General features: G+C 37.0%; 1 protein-coding gene across 1 annotated transcript; it reads left to right on the forward strand.

The window, feature by feature from the left end:
* The first annotated feature begins 4,002 nt into the window (after nucleotides 1-4,002).
* On the forward strand, nucleotides 4,003-7,426 carry LOC120174987 (protein disulfide isomerase-like 1-4). The gene is made up of 12 exons (XM_039181702.1): nucleotides 4,003-4,654; nucleotides 4,845-4,974; nucleotides 5,154-5,319; nucleotides 5,407-5,525; nucleotides 5,650-5,730; nucleotides 5,897-5,983; nucleotides 6,124-6,198; nucleotides 6,311-6,379; nucleotides 6,495-6,575; nucleotides 6,661-6,795; nucleotides 6,907-6,963; nucleotides 7,053-7,426. The coding sequence occupies exons 1-12, from the start codon at nucleotides 4,083-4,085 to the stop codon at nucleotides 7,242-7,244; spliced, it is 1,764 nt and encodes a 587-aa protein (XP_039037633.1). The 5' UTR covers nucleotides 4,003-4,082; the 3' UTR covers nucleotides 7,245-7,426.
* The last annotated feature ends 8,186 nt before the right edge of the window (nucleotides 7,427-15,612 follow it).

The raw sequence follows: 15,612 nt of genomic DNA on the forward strand, positions 1-15,612 counted from the left end.
AGATATATTCGGTTTAGGTTGATTCGGGTTAGATAAAGTATGGTTTGGATTTAGTTTGGGTCTATAGTAACTCAAGTCAGATTTGATATCGAGTCGACATAATATCATATTGGGTTAATTTTGGGTCGAGTCAATATCGAATCGGTTCATTTTGGGGCCAGATAAATATCAAATCAATTGATTTTTTAGTCGAGTAAACCTTAAATTTTCGGGTCAATTCGAGTTGAGTTGCATATGAGTCCAATCAAGTGTGTATATATTTGTTTATATATTATTGTAAAAAAACATATATTTATGTTTGGAAATCTTATCATTTAGGTTTAATTTCATTCTAGTTTAATAATCATTTAGCGATATAACTTAACTTGAAATCCGATTTATAAGATAGTTAGAGTTTTTGAGCTTCTTCGTATTGATCCGATCCGAAAATTTACGATATGATTTATTGGTGAAAAAAAAAATATAAAATTTATTAATTAAAAATTTCAACTAGATTTTTATTATTTAATTAAAAATATAATATTTTTTATTAAATATAAATAATAAATTAATTATATTTGAATGAATATTGGTTTAAACAGTTTTATAAATAATATTATACTATCAATAATATTTTAATTTTAAATTATAAATAAGAATAAAATATTTGATCACTTTGACTCAATTATAGGGTTAAACTCATGCCGATATTTAGTTTAAATTCGATTTAGGTAAATTAATTTTGAGTTGCTTTTGGTTTGGGTGTTTCTTTTGGTTAAGTTTACTTTCAGTTTGGGTTAGTTTTGGTTCGGGTTACTCTCCGTACAAATTATTTTCGGTCCAACTAAAATTCAGATCGATTTCGGTTCAGATTGCTTCGATTTGGGTTTCAGAACAATTTTAGGTCATTATATTCCAGTCTATATCATGTTTCGAATATGGTAAATCGGTTTGGGTAATCAGGTTAAGTTTTCTAGGTATATTTAAGATCACACAAGTACCTTACAAAGAAAATGTTAAAAAAAAAGTTTGAATAAAAGATAAATAAGAATAAATCTGATCACATCGACAAACAAACCACAAACAAGGATCAAGCAATTGAAAGACCACAGACAACCTACAAATCAGAGTCAAGTGACGTGAGAAAACTATCAACGAATGTAAATTATATATCAAAATTCAATCAGAGAGTTAAAAGTAGAGAAAATCAACATAATAACAAATAAGTGCAATCTTGATTAACTGTGGTGATCTCAAATAAAAATTGAACTTGATCTAAATTCTAAGTGCACGCCTTGAACAAAAGCATTTATAGCTGTTAGATACTTCGCCACGTTTATAAAATATTTATAATTTGTTAAATGATCTCCGTGATAAAAAAAGAATGTTGCTCTCTCTTAAGAATTCAAATTCGAAGGACCGTATTTATAGAATGTGTATATTGTCAATAGACTAAGAAATAATGTGTGACAAAAGAAAACAACGTATAGTGTGTATGAAGGGATAGCTTGGAGAACAACTTTAGTTATAGGGTCAAGAGGAAATGAAAGAAGAAATAAGATGATAAAAGATCGTCCTTTCTTAAGATCCAATTAGATGTGGATATAATTGTACAATAGTTAGGCTAATAATTGCCACATTTTACATGAAAATCCATCTAATCTTTTTAATATAATTGTAGTTAAAAATCAAACACACCTTAGGGGTAATTATGTGAGTAAGGATTTGGGTCCAAAAAGGATTTTTTTTTGGGGGGAATTGACGGCAATATTTGATGGTGTTATCCTTGGATTTGATTTTATAATTTAAAATAATAAAGGAATTATTAGATTTAAAATTAAAAGTAGATGAATCCAATTGGAATATGTAATTGGTATAGAGGTTTAAAGTATATTTTAATCTAAAAATAATTGTTTTTTAAAAATTAAGGCTAAAGTACACAAATGGTCCCCGACTATAGGATACTATTTTGTTGAGACCATCGACTATTAAAAGTTACAAAATGATCACTCGACCATTCATTATATTTCAAACTAGTTCCTCTCAGTTAACAAATTAACGGTAGTCTAAGTTGGACGTTAATCTACTGATTGAGATATGATAAAATCTAATCTAATAATCTCAAATGACCATCATATCTCAGTCAGCAGATTAACATCCCGCTCAAGCTACCGATTTGTAAACAAAAAGAGACTATTTTGAAACATAATGAATAGGTGGATGATCATTTTGTAACTTTTAATAGTCGATGAACTCAATAAAATAATATCTTATAGTCGGTGTACTTTACTCAAAAATTAAATAACTTATTTTACTGTGAAAACAAACCCGACGTATAAATTCCTCAACTAGAAAAATTTTAAGGGTAAATTATATAAATGGTCATTGAAGTATAAGTCAGTTTTTATTTTTAATATTTAAGTTTTAAAAGCAATGAAATGATCACTAATATTATTGTTTTGTAGCAAATCGATCGCTCGGCCATTAACGATCGTTACTACAGTCACATAAGCCTGACGTGGTACGTTTGTGTGGTTGAATTGACACTGTTTGGTCACGGCACCCCTTGACTAGTTATTTTAACTCTCACTTTAAAGGAACACGAGTCTCAGCTACAATCTTCTTAGAGATCATCAATTGCAAATAAAGAACATGAGAAAACAGAGGCAGTTCCTGAATTACCTTCCATCAAGTGTTTTAGTGGGCGAAGCTATCCAGTCTCTGACTGATGCTGCAAAACAATATCTTGCTTCCCTAAAAACAACCCGAAGTAGTGGATTGAGGTGTGTTGATCCATGTTGCAATGAGCTGACAGGAAGAAACTATGTCCACCCTGGTGGAATGCCTGAGAATAGACTCGTCTAGATGGGAACAAATGTGCACATTCGTCCCTCTTCAAGTCCAGGTACACAACACACTGTTGGCACTGGCAGGGAAGTTCGAACTCCACCACTTTACTAGATCGATATTTGTTAGCTCGCTCGATAAAGCGACGATTTTGGGTGACAGACTCAAGACCCAAGCTTCGTCGTCTATGTGGGGCTTCAGCCTTGAGAAAGAGAGCCTCAAGCACAAGCTTTGATGAAAGCTCTTTATCAAAATCATTACATGCTAATACCTTCTTAAGCTTCCTGCAAGTCATATAAGGGAAGCGAATAAAGCCATTATCTCTTCTTGGAACCTGGTAAAAATGTGACAAAATCATATAGAAACCCTCTAAGTATGCAAAATTGTCACTTTGACAACATATATAAAGAGAGAAGTAAAATTCACTGCTCAGACTGTTATGTTGCCATTAAACTTTTTTTACCATTTTCAAGATATAAGATCAGAATAGCTCAAAAAAGAATACTGTTAAAATCTTATTTAACGCCTTAAGGTTTTTGTCTTACATGTAAAGCTATAATAAACTACCAACTCATGCAAGAAAACACGAAGCATGAAGAAAAGGAGCTTACTTGGTCATGTCCATGTAACGGGAAACAAGATACTATTTAGCAGCATCAGTCGAAGGCTTGGGCAGCTTCGCCTATTAAAAATACTCAATGGAAGATCCAAATATAGTAGAGTTGACTCTGAGTGAGAGTTAAAGTGACCGATCAAAGGATGATAATATGATTAAATAGTGCCGTTCAAATATATTATAGGAGTGATTACAGTCACGACTGTTAACAATTAAGTGTTCAATTTGTTACAAAATAATAATAATTATTTTATTATTTTTAAAATTTCAATATTTAAAACGAAATCTTACTTATTTATTCTTTAATGACCATTTATGTAGTTTATCCAACTCATAAAGTTGTAAGATATTTGAAGGCGAGTCTCTGATTTAGTTAAGAAATCAGTCAGGATGCAGCGCAATCTACGTAAATGGAATTAAGACGCGCGGGTAAGGGGCATAATCCAGTCCGCAATTAAGGCCAACCTGCAAGATAAAACGACGTCGTTCGTCGAGTTGTTGACTCTTTTTGCGTTATTTGACTTTCAACTCCATTTCCTTCCACACTATAAACCCTACTCAGATTCAGATCTCTTCTCGTTCTCCGTTTTTCGAAAATATCCCATTTCTTCTCAAAAGCTCCCAATTCCGCCATAAAAAAATGGCGTCGTTTCGGATCTTTCTAGCAATCTCCCTCGTTTCTCTCCTCCTCTTTGTAACTCTCACTCCCTCGATCTCCAAGACAACCAAAAACGACGACGTCGAGGACGACGAGGATCTCCGTTTCCTCGAAGAAACGGAAGGAAAAAGCGACGCCGGTTCTCATCACTCTCACTTCAACGAGGAAGACGAGGATGACCAATACGGCGACTTAGACGACGATGACTTCGGAAACTTCCATGATTTCGACGACTCTGATTCGGATCAGTACAAGGAACCAGAAGTCGACGATAAGGACGTAGTCGTTTTAAAGCATGGGAACTTCAGCGATTTCATCGAGAAGATCAAGTTCGTGATGGTTGAGTTCTACGCGCCTTGGTGTGGCCATTGCCAGGCGTTGGCTCCGGAGTACGCTGCAGCGGCGACAGAATTGAAAGGGGAGGAAGTGGTGTTGGCCAAGGTGGATGCCACTGAGGAGAATGAGCTGGCTCAAGAGTATGATGTGCAGGGTTTCCCCACTGTTTATTTCTTTGTTGATGGAGAACATAAGCCTTACCCTGGTGCTAGAAGCAAGTAAGTTTGAATACAAAAATAAAATATATAGGATACTGAGTTTTCAGTTATCTACTGTATTTGCAACTTGACTTTGGTTAAACCATGGTAAAAATGTACAAATTAGAATGTGTTTTGACTTCGTTTAATCAAACATTTCTTTCTTTCTTTTAAATGATGGTGATAAATTATTTAATCATTGATAATTCAGGGATGCCATAGTGACCTGGATTAAAAAGAAGATAGGACCTGGTATATACAACGTTTCCACTATCGAGGAAGCTGAACGCATCTTGACTTCTGAATCTAAAGTTGCATTGGGATACTTGAATTCTTTGGTGGTATGATATACTTATCTCTTGTTATATTTATGTAGACAATTATTGTTTTATAAGATTTGAGTGACTCGATGATCAATCAACATCTTCTGAATTGTAATTCAAGGTTTCGTGTCAAATAAGGTTGTTGAGTCTTTCTATTATTATAGACTTGATCCATCTCCATATTATAATGACAACAGGGTCATGAGAGTGAGGAGCTTGCTGCAGCTTCACGTCTCCAAGATGATGTCAGCTTCTATCAAACTGTGAATCCTGATGTTGCAAAGCTTTTCCATTTAGACCCTCAAGTTAAATGCCCGGCTTTGGTCTTAATTAAAAAGGAGGCTGAAAAAATAAGCTATTTTGGTTAGTTTCTAAACAGATGCAATGTTGGTTGGAATCTTGATCTGACTTTTTAGGTGAAGTTTTACATCCAATTGTTTCATCTAGCAGATGGTCAGTTTGTCAAGACTGCAATATCCGAGTTTGTATTCTCCAACAAGCTTCCTTTGATTACAATATTTACTAGGGAAAGTGCTCCTTCAATTTTTGAAAGCGATATTAAGAAACAGGTATTCGTGCTAATAGCATTTCCTCCTATTTCTGAACTTTTGGACTATTTGTACCATGCATATAGGTTTTCTGTAGCATATCTATTATCACCTTATTGGCACCTAAAAATCATTTTTCTTGAAGGTGTTGCTGTTTGCCGCGTCAAACATTTCTGAGAAGTATATCCCATCATTCCAAGAAGCAGCCAAAATTTTCAAGGGAAAGGTAACAGTAAATCATCTGGCATAAATTGAAGTACTCTTTATTATCGTATATGGTGATTTAGTAAAATAAAGAAGTGTGTATTCTGAAAACTTCATTTCGCTCTAGGCCTGTATATGATAACTTTGGTAACATCTTACTTATTCTTGTCCATTATGCCTATTTTCAGCTTATCTTTGTTTATGTGCAAGTGGATAATGAAGATTTTGGAAGACCTGTTGCAGAATATTTTGGTGTCAGTGGAGATGGTCCCAAAGTACGTCACATTCTTTTAAACCCCCCTCCCTAACTTTTTTTTTCCCGATGGAAGATGTGTGGCAGGGACAACGATTGTATTTTTTTCTCTATTTGCAATGAATTTGATGTTCACTATGGTGTTATTTGATCATCATGCAGATCCTTGCATACACTGGAAACGAAGATAGTAGGAAGTTTTTCTTTGATGGAGATGTGACATTGGACAAAATTAAGGTTCTCACTCTATGTCTCACCATATTTAGCTTTATTGTACTCTCCTTAACGTGAATGGTAGACAATGTCTACTCTTCCTATCAACTAATTTTAGTGTTCTACCTTTCTCTAGGCTTTTGGGGAAGATTTTTTAGAAGAGAAGCTTAAACCTTTCTATAAATCCGACCCCATTCCTGAAACTGTAAGTATCATTTTCCCATTATCAACTTTGTCATTGTTGATTGTTATCTTAGTTACATTTGTATATTTAGTGTTATTTTTTAATTTCTTTTAACTGGAACATCTATTTGATGCAGAATGACGGGGATGTGAAAATTGTTGTCAGCAATAACTTTGACGATATTGTTTTAGATGAATCAAAGGATGTACTTCTTGAGGTATTGCTGGAACCCAATATGGAAAAAGAAAAAGCTTATATCTTTTTCTCATCATGCTTATTTTGTCGAATGCTCTGAATACCAGATCTATGCACCTTGGTGTGGCCACTGCCAATCTCTCGAGCCCACATACAACAAGCTCGCCAAACATCTTCATGGTATTGACTCTTTGGTTATTGCTAAAATGGACGGGACAACAAACGAACATCCTAGGGCAAAGGTAAAATCAAGATAAATCCGCACTTGCACTTTTTTGTTAAGCTTGTAAAATCATCCATCTCAATTTGTATTTTGCACTTGAGCTCGAGTGAAACTTCAATTATTTTGGCAGTCCGATGGGTTCCCGACGATTCTGTTCTTTCCAGCAGGAAACAAGAGTTTTGATCCTGTAAGTAGTATATATCATGTTCTTCATATTTTTTCCCCTCATCTTAAGTGAAATTGAATGAAAATGTCTGTGATACTGGACATTGGCAGATTACCGTGGACACTGATAGAACTGTAGTGGCGTTTTACAAGTTCCTGAAGAAACATGCTTCAATCCCTTTCAAGCTCCAAAAACCAGTTTCGGCATCCAAAATGGAAGCACAATCAACTACAGAAACTTCTAGTGATGAATCGGAGGAGGAGAGCGTTACGAGCAGCCATGATGTGAAGGATGAGTTGTAACTTTGTAACATGATGACCACAATGAGGAATTTAGTTTTTAATGACATCCTAAGTTATTGTCCTTTATATATGAGTAGAAAGATTAAGGAATAGGGACTGGAAAAGCGGGATCCGAATGTTGTTATGGACGTCTTTTTTTCCAGGATAAGATGTTGAAGAATAAATGGCCCTTTGTTCCCCCATTTCTGTTTCACTCTTTTACTAAATGCCATTCATCTAAACACCTATTTTTCCCTCTATTGTTTTAGATCTGTAAATTTGGATTTAAAGTTAATAACCTGAACTCGTGCACGTGGAAACAATTTGAACTAGAATTTTAACAGAGGATAATTTTAATTTAAAACGATTCAAATTTATAACAATTTGAACCCTCCAGATTCGAAATGAATTAAATAATTAATTTGTAAAAAGTTGTTAAATTCAAGCAGATCTCATCTAAATCTAAAATAATTTAAACGAAAATGGCGTTTTTCAAATTCTTAAATCAAAAACTAATTCGTCCCGTCCAATTTTTTATTATTATTATTATTTTACAAGCATTCAGAATTGGATCGGTGGGAATTTAGGGAGGCTGAAGCTGATTGCTGAACATGTGAAATCATATGCCATGGTCCAGGAGATTCGGAGTCTGCCAAGGATCCCATCTCTCGCCACTGTAAATTTAATGTCATACATTAAGTCTGAGACGGGGGTGATTTTTTTTTTTTAATGTAAATGGTCAATGGTCAATGGGTCCAAAACCAACCGTTCCCTAATTTGCCATTATTTAGTTTTCATTTCACCAATAATTTATTCCTTTATACAAAGATCCTTCATCATTCAAAATTCTTCAAAAGCTCTTTTACTTAAACTTCATATCTTGTAGGTCCAGGAGTTTGCCTGCTAATCGAGGAGTGCTTCGTGAATAAGTTAGTGCCTGCGGATATCAACAAAACTTTGCTTTACAAGACTGCAACGTCGAAAAATATATCTCAATTCTGACCTATTAGTTTATGCGCGGTGTTTTACAAGACTGTCACGAAAGTTGTGGTCAATTGCCTCAAACATTTTTTTTTATCAGGGTTGATCTATTAAGGCCAAACAAATTTTGTTCCGGGTAGAAGCATATCTGATAATATTGTTATTGTCTAGGAGGTTGTTCACTCAATGCGTCGAAAGAAAGGACATATAGGATGGATGACAATTAAGATTGACTTAAAAAAACGCCTATGATTGATTAGAATGGTCCTTTATAGGTGATACCTTGGGTGACACGGGCTGTTCGGAACAACTGCGCCAACTTATTATGAATTGCGTGTCATCGGCCTCTACTAGAGTATTGTGGAATGGTGCAAAATCTGAGATATTTAAACCTTCACGAGGGATTCGTCATGGGACCCTCTTTCACCATATTTATTTGTTGTTTGCATGAAAAGATTGGCTCAGACTATTCAAAGGGAGGTGGCAAACAGAAATTGAAAACCGATCACTCTCTCTCGTGGTGGTCTTGCTCTATCACACTTATTTTTTACGGATAACCTAGTCCTTTTTGCTAAGGCCTCTCTAACTTAGTTGGATATCATTCAACGTGTTTTGCAGGACTTCTATGATAGCTCGGGGCATAGAGTCAATCATGCCAAGATGAATATTTATTTTTCCACAAATGTGGATGAGCACCTCCAGAGTGAAATTAGTGGAGGCTTCCAATTCTTGCAAGTTGATGATTTAGGCAAGTATCTGGGTGTTCCTTTGCTCCATAAACAGGTTACGGGTGCCACCTATAATTACTTGATTCAGAAGGTTCGTGACAGACTTGTTAGATGGAAAGCTAAATCCCTATCATTTGCTGGTCTAGTTACTCTAGCAAAGACGGTCCTGAATACTTTGCCTTCCTATGCTATGTAGCTGCTACCTCCCGAAAAGCGTGTATATGGAGTTTGAGTGTTTGACTCGAAATTTTATTTGGGGGCACTCTGATGAGCAAAAGGGTGTACACCTTGTGGGTTGGGAAAGAGTCTGTCAACTGACTGATAGAGGTGGCCTTGGTTTGAGGCGAATGGTAACCCAGAATGAGGCTTTTCTCATGAAATTAGCTTTTTGCCTTCTATCCTGTAAAACCCAGTTGTGGACACGATTGCAGCGCTCCACGTATAAGCTTGGCGATGATATCCCGGACTCCATATCTAGGAACGGATGCTTTCGCACTTGGAGGGGAATAAGTGTTGTTTGGTCCGAAGTTAAGAAGAGCCTTGTTTGGACTTCCGGAAGTGGTGATGTTGATTTCTGGCACGACGAGTGGCTTGATGATATTGGCCCCCTCAAGGATCACCGTCTGGTTCATAATCACGTCTTGCCAGAGCCAATATCGGTTCGTTCCATGGTGAGAATGGGGATCAGAGATGGGATGGGCTTCGCATGACCTTATCGGTCACTACCTTGCTCACCCTTGTCGCGGTAAAGCCTCCTTTGGATATCGGGGGACCTGACCGTCCGGGGTGGAAGTGGGACAAGCGCCGCCGTTTCTACCACGAGCGCGAACGACCGACGGTTGGGTGGATCAGGATCGGGTGACACGAGTTTGTGGAAAGCATTTCCCGTTACAAAGGTTCGCGGCTAGTAAAAATGCTCCTTTGGTTACTTTGCAATAATCGACTCATGACAAACGAGAAACGAGCCCGTCGTCACCTTACGGATAATTCTTGCTGTCAATATTGTGGTGCCACGGTGGATTCCATTTCGGATATCTTCAGGGGGTGTATTGTCGCCTACTCCGTTTGGACAGAAATCATTAAGCCTGAGTTGCTAAATGACTTCCTCACTATGGGTTTACATGAATGGATAGAAACTAATATACAAAGTTCGGGATAAGTTCCAGTTAATGCTGAAGGCTGGGAAATGCTCTTTGGCTCGATTCTTAGTGTCTTTGGACTAGGAGGAACAAATTTATTTTCGAATCAGACTATGTGGATGTCGAGAGCATGCTGCAACGTAGTCGGAGATTGTGCTCTGAGGCGGTAACTGCACTATATAGTATATAGCATGAGTAGGATGGGTTCCTTGCAGCCGAGTCATAATATCGTTGCTTGGTGTTCTCCTCCGAGTGGTTGGTAGAAACTGAATGTGGATGGAGCTCAAAATCCTACGACGGGGCTTGCAACTTGCGGTGGTGTCTTGGGAGACTTGGAAGGGAGATGACTATCGAGTTTTGCAAAAGCGTTAGGGGGATGTTCGGTCTTGGATGCGGAGCTGTGGGGTGTGTAAGAAGGCTTAAATATGGCTTGGGATTTAGAACTATGTCAGATCGTAGTTGAAACGGATTGTAAAGAGGTCTACGACTTTCTTCGACAGGGTACAGCGATGGATAGTTCTTCCCACCTGGTACCTCATGTGATTGCAGTTAACCCGTGATTGGCGGCTCCATCCTGCTCATGTACCACGTGAAGGAAATTAATCGGAGATGCGATGGCCAAACTAGCTTGGTGTCTACCTTTTGGTTTTTCTAGTTTTGCTCAGTTGCCTAGTGTTGTCCCTGCATTGCCGCGGGGGGACCTTACTACTGCTGCTGTTTCTTAACTCTGTTTTTAACTTCCTTTGTATTCAAAAAAATCTATAACACATACTTTTCATAAACATTTTATTTATGCCTCTCAATTTTTAGAGAAAATAACTTCAGTGACCGAAAATAACTTATCATATACGATTTTAACTAATTTTTTTTGGATTTGCGAAAATAACCAACAAATTCGCAACGCGATCTCAAATTCGCAACACAAACTCCAATTTCGCAACACAGTTGCGAATTTGGAATTCGTAACACATAAGTCAAATTCGCAAAGCGCGCTTATTTTCGAATTCGAAACACGAATATTAATTTCGCAACACAAATGTAAACAACATATCCCGTAAATCGCAACTCATAACCTAAAATCCTAAATCGCAACTCAATCTCATCTTCATCTCTCACTCTCTACGACGACATCCGTCCCCTTCTCCGGCGACATCCGTCCCCATATCCGGCGACCCCCCTCCATCTTCATCTCTCAGAGCCACCCTCTCACAACCATTCACGACCACAAATGGAAAATCAATCACCGATGGTTAGTTTTTTTAAGTATTTTTTTTTGAAATTTTTGTATTATTATTAGATTTTTCATATTTAAATTGATGATAAATTTACTCGTAATTTCAATATATAGATTAACCATTTCACTTAGATTGATTAGTAAATTCATTCAGTTACTATCAATACTGATAAACTGTTTAGTCTTTAACCCTGTGAAGTTAGTATTTGTCTTTTGGTTGAAGTAATGCAATTTATTCAAGTTTCAATTTGCAGAAAAAGAGTAGTTTATTCTTGAATCTTAAATTCGCAACTCGAAAATGAAATTCGCAACATGAAAATCGCAATGCGAAAATGAAATTCGCAACGCGATTTTAGTTTTCGCGTTGCGAATTTCGTGTTTTGAATTTCATTTTCGAGTTGCAATTTTCATGTTGCGAATTTAAGTTTGAAGAATAAACTACTCTTCTTTTGCAAATTGAAACTTAAATGAATTGCATTACTTCAAAAAAAAAACAAAGACAAATACTAACTTCACAGTGTTGCGAATTTAAGTTTCAAGAATAAACTACTACTCTTCTAGAATGTTGTCCTTGAACCTGCACTAAACCTATATGTTGTCCTTTTAAATGTTTATACTTACTTCTAGAATGTTATCTGATGCATTTTGGGAACTATAATAGAATAATGACTTATGATAGAATAACGACTTGGGTGAATATCGGACTAGTTTGAAACATATTTGGCTATATTTTTCCTGTTTAATATCATGTCTGTTTATTGTGTATAATTTGTAGTTTTTGGTATATTATATCTAACTTGGTACGTTTATTGTTTTTGTTAGGAATTTTTTTGGCTGCATTGACTTTAAGGAATAAATTAAGCCTAGTCACTACAATTGCGTCGACACTTACACCTGTCCAAAGAAATTTGTTTGAGAATACTTGTTTCAGGCCATGGTTGAAAGTACAACATCCAGGTGGAGATGCTATGTTGACTCATTTGTTTCTTCAGACCATGACTAACGATCTACCCAAGGGGATACAACGTGGTGATGATGAGATATGGTTTCATTTTCCACCGGCGTATACATGTTTTGGGCGGGAGGAGTTTTGCTTAGTCATTGATCTACGTTTCGGACGACACGATGAATTAGGTCCATACACTAGTCATATCCCCTGCCCATCATGGTTATTTCGGGTTTTACCTGAGCTGACAAAGGTGAAGGCCACTTTATACGTCGACGATTTGAGAAGATTACTTCTTAAATATGGTTTTACTCGAATGGATGACCTTGATGTTGTCCGAGTATGCCTTTTGTCACTTTTGTAGGCCGACTTTTTAGCCAAAGAGGGCAGACAACCTATTTCTCAGGGTTTAATATTAGTGGTAGAGGACTTAGATGCATGGAACGTGTTTCCGTGGGGTTCATATCTATGGAAAACTACCTGGAAAAAATTGTCGTATGCCTTTGAGGACCGTCGTAGTTTGCGTGGGCATGGTTCCAAATACACTTTGTCATGCTTTATTTGGGCTTTTAAGGTAAGAATTTCTATATAATGTTTCCAAAATTTATTATTTAACAATTACAAAAATTAATGTTTGTGTATTATATTGTTTGTAGATTTGGATATTTGAGGCATTTCCCAGTATGTGCATTTATGCCATCAAGAATTCAAATGATATTCATAGAGTTATTACTTGGAGGAGGATCCGACTATTGGATTGGGAAGATTTACTACCATATACGACGATGAATGATGTAAGTTAACACAAATACTACCATATATAAACAAGTTATTACTAGTAGACGTTTGACTTTGTTTAGGCTTTTATGTTGTTAGGAGGCAAACTATCAATTACAGACGCTGACACCCACAGATGGTGAGCTTGCCACTGATTGGTGGCAAGCTAGTAGGCGTTTTTTTATGGGATAGATGATGAGCACCCCCACTCCGACACAGAGAGCCATCACCTCATCGAGCCTCTTCTCCACTCCGACACCGAGAGCCATCACCTCATCGAGCCTCTTCTCTACTTCGACACCGAGAGCTATCACCTGATAGAGCCGATTCTACACCTCGACACCGAGAGCCATCACCTATTTCATCACATCATCGAGCAAAAATGCCACGATCACCTCTTCTCCACCATCACCTTATGATAGGTGACCGGCAAAAATGCCACGATATTTATCTCCCCGTTCTCCACCTCCACGGGATGAGTTAGGGGAGTTACGTGATGAGGTCGGTGCTTTACGTAATGAGGTCGGTGCTTTACGTGATGACAACGGTGCATGGCGTGATGAGGTAGATGTTTTATGTATTAATTTATTTTTAGCGGCCCGATAAGGTAGATGTTTTATGTTGGGTTTTTCTTGCATGATAGGGTTCACGTATCAGACATCGTGGACGTGCCATTACATCTCCTTTCACCCCAATAGTTCCAAGACTACATAAGAATAAGCCCGATTCACCTACCATTGTTCAGGATCCACCTCCTATTATTCAGGATTCACTTGTCATCGTTCAAGAAGCCCCTTCCATCATTCAAGAGGCCCCTTCTATCGTTAAGGATCCACCTCCCACCGTTCAGGATCCACATGGCATACTATGTCGACATATTGGTAAACCCCCTCTTGTGCCCGGTATGATGGATCAGAGTTGACTTTCTTATCAGTTACCAGCCAGTACTATTCCTCAGTACAAGATATGCACACTACCAGACACAATTATGGATAATACCGTTTGTGCTAAGACCGCAGTTGATTTTTATCTACATGAGCGGAGCTAGGGGTGCTACACTGACATATGCAAAATCGACGATACACATTTGTTTATTGAGCGGTCTTGGTGGGGTGTTTTATTAGGGGTTGAAAAGAATGGCTATTTCGAATGGGGGGTAAGTATTATATTCTTTCTATATTGATTTTGATTCTTTTTTTTAAATTTATTAAATTCACCGATATATGTATTTTTTTATAAAACAATATATTGATGCATGAGTGTCATGTATTCTGGTTCTAACGAAATTGAAGAAAATCAAAAAGACGCGATGTACTATTTTGCCTTCGTCTTTCCACGCAGCTCACTTGCAGGATCAGAGAGATGCTTCATATGCGTTGGGTAATGGCAAAGCTATCCTTTATCCTGCGTGGTGGGAGGTCGATAAGGTTAGTATTTATTTTTGCATATTAAAGATGTTCATATAATTTATTTGATGTGCGCAACGTTGAAGTATTATTATATTATATTGGATGTGTTTATCCCTGTTATGGAACGTCGTCATTGGATTCTCGTCCAGCTTCAGCTCCCATCCCTGAGGACGATAGTATATGACAGCATGCTGAATTATATACCATTGTCTGAGTTGAAAGACACTATTTGTAGGGGATGGAGCGATCATTTGGCTAAATACTTGGATGTGATTGCTTATTAGATTAATTCAGGAAACAAAAAGCCAAATAAGTTAAAAGTTACAATGATGAGAGACGAGACATCGCCACAACAAAAGTTGGGAGCCAGAGGGGATTGTGGTCCTCTTGTATGCATGTGCTTGGAACGTATGACGAGATGAGATAAATAGTTTCTACCTACGACAGATAGAGATAGAGGTGCAGTAGGGTTGTGGTTTCGACATTATATGGCTAGAGAGATATATGAGAGACGTTGCCTACCTGCATCCGGGTGCTGAAAGTGTGCATAAACAACCACCATTTGTTATTGGTAAGTTTGAGCAAGGGTTGTCTGTAAGCTCCCTATTTTTAGGAGCATTTGGATGTACTGTCTGGGGTAAATTGAGTGTAAATAAAAAATATTTTTTTTGTTTAATTGATTTGTTGTTTAATTTCAATCTGCTATATTGAAGGCAAAAAAGACTTGTTGAAGGCACACTACCTTTAAGAAAATAAAATTCGCAACGCGAAAATAAAATTCGCGTTGCGATTTTTGTGTTGAAAATTTTATTTTCACGTTGCGAATACGATTTTCGCATTGCGAATTTGATTTTTGCGTTGCGAATTTGAGTTACGAATCGGAGAAGTTCACAATAACCATGTTTTTGTCTAGTTTCAATTCAAGGTAAACACATTAAAAAAGATAACATACAATAATCTGATAAGTGATAACAACTGAACATATCATAGCAATATTCAAACTCAAGTTACTAATCCTAACTGAAAATGTATGCATTCACACATAAAATACACATAATACAACGTTTGCATTTAAAAATTACCTAAGTTAATAGCCCCAAAAGGTGAAGGCGGTTGTGATTGGGATTTTGATTTTGATTTTGATTTCGATTTTGATTTCCTTTTGCTTGACACTA

Source organism: Hibiscus syriacus, unplaced genomic scaffold (genome assembly GCF_006381635.1).
Source record: "Hibiscus syriacus cultivar Baekdansim isolate YM2019G1 unplaced genomic scaffold, ASM638163v2 tig00112131_pilon, whole genome shotgun sequence".
NCBI classification, from domain to species: Eukaryota; Viridiplantae; Streptophyta; class Magnoliopsida; order Malvales; family Malvaceae; genus Hibiscus; species Hibiscus syriacus.